This window comes from Malus sylvestris, chromosome 10, assembly GCF_916048215.2.
Source record: "Malus sylvestris chromosome 10, drMalSylv7.2, whole genome shotgun sequence".
In the NCBI taxonomy this organism is placed as follows: domain Eukaryota; kingdom Viridiplantae; phylum Streptophyta; class Magnoliopsida; order Rosales; family Rosaceae; genus Malus; species Malus sylvestris.
This window is the reverse complement of record NC_062269.1, coordinates 41,305,413-41,310,372: the sequence shown is the minus strand read 5'-3', so window position 1 is coordinate 41,310,372 and position 4,960 is coordinate 41,305,413. Positions and strand designations below refer to the sequence as shown.

Genomic DNA, 4,960 nt, shown 5'->3' with positions numbered 1-4,960 from the left:
CCTCTGCAAACAAGCTATACTAGAGCAAGAATATCTCATATCATCAGGGTTAAAAGCAAGAGTATCCCATATCATGCTTTTTCCCTGTTTTTTCTTTTGGCCTTGTTTTTACCTGCAAGACAAGGAGAAAGAGAGCAATCAGTCAGTACTTGGAATCAAGCTTCCAGCCAGGAACTGACTGCCTGGAACCCCTTACCTGATTACTTACCTGGCATTGCTCTCGAGTACTCATCTTCATCATCTTATGTTTCCAGGAAGATTCCGCATCTGCTTGAGGAACAGATAGGGCAAGTGCGAAGGATACAAGGAAGCATGTGGAGACAAGCGTAACAGCACACGTGCCGATACATCCATTACTCTGTCAAAAGCAAAAGTATCCCATATCAGCAGGGTGGAACGTACTCTAGATTTGATGGACTTGTTTTGACCCTCAAATTCTTCAGTCGGCCTTATACTCTGGAGGAAACCAGAAAACCCTCCAGCTCAGTTCAAGAATAAGCCTGTGGAAAGTTACTTCTTCAAAAGCAAAAGTATCTCATATCATCTCTTCTCAATTTTCTTCTCTTTATCCTTCATGCTGCTGCAAGATGGGGAGAAGGTGAACAATCAGTCGGAGCTCTGATTGCTTACCTTGTCTGTCACCTCTTTCAGCAGACCCCCTAGCTCGGCGACTTGGGGGACTCCTACTACATGGTTTGTATCGCGCTTGACCAAGCCTGAAACTACAAGTAAGCTTCAAGTGAAATTGATACATTACCTTGTGCATCTCCACCAGTTAAAGATACCACCCTTGGATGGAGGAAGAGTACTTCCAGAGAAGATGCCACATCTACCTATGAGACAGATAAGGCAAGTCAAGACGACACCACACTCCGATACTTAGAAGTTTCGTGATTACGAGATCATTATCCCACAATATTTCCTAATGTCATTTGTACTAAATCATTCACTCGTACTCACTAAAGGAGAGCTTGAACCTATGTACTTGTGTAAACCCTTCACAATTAATGAGAACTCTTCTATTCCGTGGGCGTAGCCAATCTGGGTGAACCACGTACATCTTGTGTTTGCTTTCCTATCTCTATCCATTTATATACTTATCCACACTAATGACCGGAGCAATCTAGCGAAGATCACAAAAAGCGACCGTTTTCGTTACCTAGGATCTATCTTGCAAGAGAACGGAGAATTAGATGGAGATCTCAACCATAGAATACGAGCTGGATGGAAAGAGTGCATCCGGCGTGTTGTGTGACCGTCGTAGGCCACTGAAGCTCAAGGGAAAATTTTATAGGACGGCAATAAGGCCAGCGATGTTGTATGGCAGAGAATGTTGGGTGGTGAAGCATCAACACGTACACAAAATGGGTGTAGCGGAGATGAGGATGCTTCGTGGGATGTGTGGGCACACGAGAAAGGATAAGATTGGGAATGAGGATATCCGAGGTAAAGTAGGAGTAGCCGAAATTGTAGGAAAGATGAGAGAAAATCGGCTCTGGTGATTTGGACATGTGCAAAGAAGGCCGACTGACGCTCCGGTTCGAAGATGTGACTACGGGACAGAGGTTCAGGGCCGAAGGGGTAGAGGAAGACCTAGGAAAACTTTGGAAGAGACTCTAAGAAAAGACTTAGAGTACTTGGATCTAACGGAGGGCATGACACAAAACCGAGCGCAATGGCGTTCTAGGATTCATATAGCCGACCCCACTTAGTGGGAAAAGGCTTTGTTGTTGTTGTTGTACTAGTAATTCCATGGCCGCTCCCTTCAAGTAGAATGGTCAAACAAATAGTTAGACTTATACTTTTAAGCAAGTATTTTAAGCATGCCTTATATGTGACTAATCTGCAAAGTCCTTGATTAATTAATCAACAATTAATCAAATCATTTGAATACCATTTGCTATTCTTGGTCTTTATCAACCTGCAGATCATGACTTTATTCAGCTGGCTTGCGTCTTTGATCAGCAAGGATCGAAGTTTCTGTGGTGTAATCAACGGTTAACCAGATGAAAACTAGTAGCAGGAACTTCGATGTCAAAACTGAAAAGTCATCAAAATAAATCATCAAAGTGTTTCTTGCCATTGTCCTAATTCTGTCTTCACTGTGAACCCTTATCTAGAAAATGGATAAAGATAAACTTCCTGTAATGCTTTTTGCAATTATTTCGCTGTTGATGCCAGCTGCCCTTTCTGCCACAGATCCCCTATCAATTTTTTGTTCACCTGATGCCAGAAATAGCCAATTTGAAAGCAATCTCGAGCGGCTACTTGAGTCATTATCTTCCAACACTTCCATCGCAGGAGGTTTCTACAACGATACGGTAGGAGATGGACTTGACATAGTCTATGGACAAGCACTTTGTAGATGGGATGTCAACTCCACGGTTTGCCAAAACTGTGTCGATGAAGCAAGGCAGGAAATCTTCAAGAGTTGCAATGCAACAGATGCAATGATTTGGTACGAGCTATGTCAAGTTCGATATTCTTACCAGATGTTCTTTCAACTAATGGTTTACACTGGAAAGTATCTGGACAAGGATAGTCAGGAGAAGAACGTATCAAATCCACACCATTTCAATGATGTATTGACCTATTTAATGATAAACCTCTCTGGAGCAGCTGCGTTTAGTCCTTCTAAGCATATGTTTGCAACTGGGAAAATTAAATTTTCGGGAAAGGATACAATTTATGGCTTACAGCAGTGCACTAGAGACATTTCTGCAAGTGACTGCCATAGCTGTTTGAATTCTGCTCTCACAGATCTTTTGGGATGTTGCTCTTCTCAACAAGGTGGAACTGTTGTCAGTAGGAATTGCAATGTGAGATTTGAACTGTTCCCCTTTTTTAACGACACGTCAAATTCTTTGTTAATCTATCCACAGTCCAAAGGTTAGTGGCATGAAAGTTTTCTTTTGTGAATTAATTATCTGTGCACTGCATGCACATTGTGGCTCAAGGAAATTCTTTCTATTAAAAAGCAGCGGATAGATGGAAGAATTGGAAGGTGGTTATACTTGTATCTGCATCCATCTTACTGTTAGCAGCCATTGTATTTTGTACTGTCCATCTCCGGCGCAAAAAGGGATCAGAGGATGTCAAAGGTACATATATCAAAACTAAAAAATTATTCTGAATTTTGAGGATTGCCTTGTAAGATTTACTAATGATGTTTTTTTTTTGCAGATGAAGAAAAAAGCGAGCAAGTACTATTACAAGATTTGGCAAGCCCCACTGGAGTCACAATCACAGAAGAAGGGATGTTCATAATTTCTGAAGAGCTGGCCTTCATGGATCTAGCTGCTATAAAGATAGCTACGAATGACTTTTCGGATTTAAACAAGCTTGGACAAGGTGGGTTTGGTACTGTTTACAAGGTAATGATAAATGTATTATGTTTCTAAGTAGGCTTAATTATACAATAGTATTGATTCAATTATAGGCCGAAAAATGTATGTTGTCATCTGATTTTGTCAATATTCTTTCAGGGTTTGCTACCAGATGGGAAAGAAGTTGCCGTCAAAAGACTGTCGAAGAAGTCATGGCAAGGCTTAGAGGAGTTAAAAAATGAGGTGGTAACCATTGCAAAACTTCAACATAAAAACCTGGTGCGGCTCTTGGCATGCGGCTTTGAGGGAGAGGAAAAGCTGCTTTTATACGAGTTCATGCCAAATAAAAGCCTTGATGTTTTTATCTTTGGTTTGTTCATCTTACTCTTCTGCTATAATGTTCTTTTACTTTTACATTTATACATCATACGGACACTTCACATGATAAATTGTACTAAATTTTCAGATTTGGAAAGACGAGCAGAACTCAATTGGAAAATTTATTACAACATTATTGATGGCATTGCTAGAGGGCTTTTGTATCTTCACGAGGACTCGCGGCTTAAAATCATTCACAGGGATTTAAAGCCTAGCAACGTACTGTTGGACTATGAAATGGTTGCCAAAATATCAGACTTTGGCATGGCAAGGATATTTTGTGAGAGCCAGAACACAGCTAACACTAAAAGAGTTGTAGGAACACTGTGAGTTTGCTTCTTACAGCTCCCATATTTATCTTTAGAACATGCTAATGCTTATACTCGATTCTTGAAACAGCGGTTATATGGCTCCAGAGTACGCAATGGAGGGTCTATTCTCGGTCAAATCTGATGTCTTCAGCTTTGGTGTAATCTTGCTAGAGATTATTAGTGGGAAAAGGAATAGTGGGTTCTATCTCACAGAACATGCCAAGACACTCCTTGCATATGTACGTTTCTTTGTCCACTTTGATTACTTAACTTAATTTCTGTGAAATTAAAATATTTTGCAGCTTAAATAATTGATAGGCATGGAGGTTATGGAAGGACGGAAAACAGTTGGAATTTATTGAGCCTTTGTTGATGGAAACTTGCCCAACAGCCGAGGGTTTGAAGTGCATGCATATTGGTCTTTTGTGTGTCCAGGAAGACCCTGCAGAGAGACCTACAATGTCAACTGTGGTCGTATTGCTAGGAAGTGAATCGATAGATCTTCCTGAACCAAAGCAACCGGCAATATTTGCTGTACGAAGAGTTGCCCCAATCAATGAGTCTACAACTGATCCTGCTTCCAATGGGCTCACTCTTTCCATCATTTCGCCTAGGTGAACAAGCTCTGACTGGAATTCCATTTTGCTTCCTCGAGGTTGGTTCGAATACTGCTTGAGGGGGCTCAAAAGTGGTTTGATCCTAGCTCTCGAGTGGCTACATATATCGCTGAAATAAAAACAAAAACTTAATAGCCCCCAGTGAGTGAGGATCCTCAGGATCATCACCGAATTCAGAAAACGTACCTTGTGTATTAATTCTTCTTTGCTCTCTTCGTTTACCTTGTGGCATATTATTTTAAAAAGAAGGCTATTTGTCCAACTTCCCAGGCAACTTTAACATATAAGGTAGAATGTGTCACGTAATATTGTGTTTTATCTATTCAAA

The 4,960-nt window shown here is 40.8% G+C and overlaps 1 protein-coding gene across 3 annotated transcripts; it reads left to right on the top strand.

Annotated features, from left to right (window-relative positions):
* Positions 1-1,967: 1,967 nt before the first annotated feature.
* LOC126585185 (cysteine-rich receptor-like protein kinase 44) lies at positions 1,968-4,960 on the top strand. Of its 3 annotated transcripts, none has more exons than XM_050249606.1 (7): positions 1,968-2,889; positions 2,979-3,101; positions 3,184-3,374; positions 3,486-3,696; positions 3,793-4,030; positions 4,104-4,254; positions 4,334-4,960. In XM_050249606.1, the coding sequence occupies exons 1-7, from the start codon at positions 2,124-2,126 to the stop codon at positions 4,631-4,633; spliced, it is 1,980 nt and encodes a 659-aa protein (XP_050105563.1). In that variant the 5' UTR covers positions 1,968-2,123; the 3' UTR covers positions 4,634-4,960. The 3 variants fall into 3 exon arrangements, with proteins under 3 accessions (XP_050105563.1, XP_050105564.1, XP_050105565.1); XM_050249607.1 differs by having other exon boundaries at positions 1,969-2,889; positions 2,982-3,101; XM_050249608.1 differs by having other exon boundaries at positions 1,970-2,889; positions 4,318-4,417.

Coding starts and splice junctions, on each gene's coding strand:
- LOC126585185 (XM_050249606.1), top strand. CDS start 2,124: ATGGATAAAGATAAACTTCCTGTAATGCTTTTTGCAATTATTTCGCTG. Junction 2,890..2,978: donor AATCTATCCACAGTCCAAAG/GTTAGTGGCATG, acceptor TCTATTAAAAAG/CAGCGGATAGATGGAAGAAT. Junction 3,697..3,792: donor CCTTGATGTTTTTATCTTTG/GTTTGTTCATCT, acceptor CTAAATTTTCAG/ATTTGGAAAGACGAGCAGAA.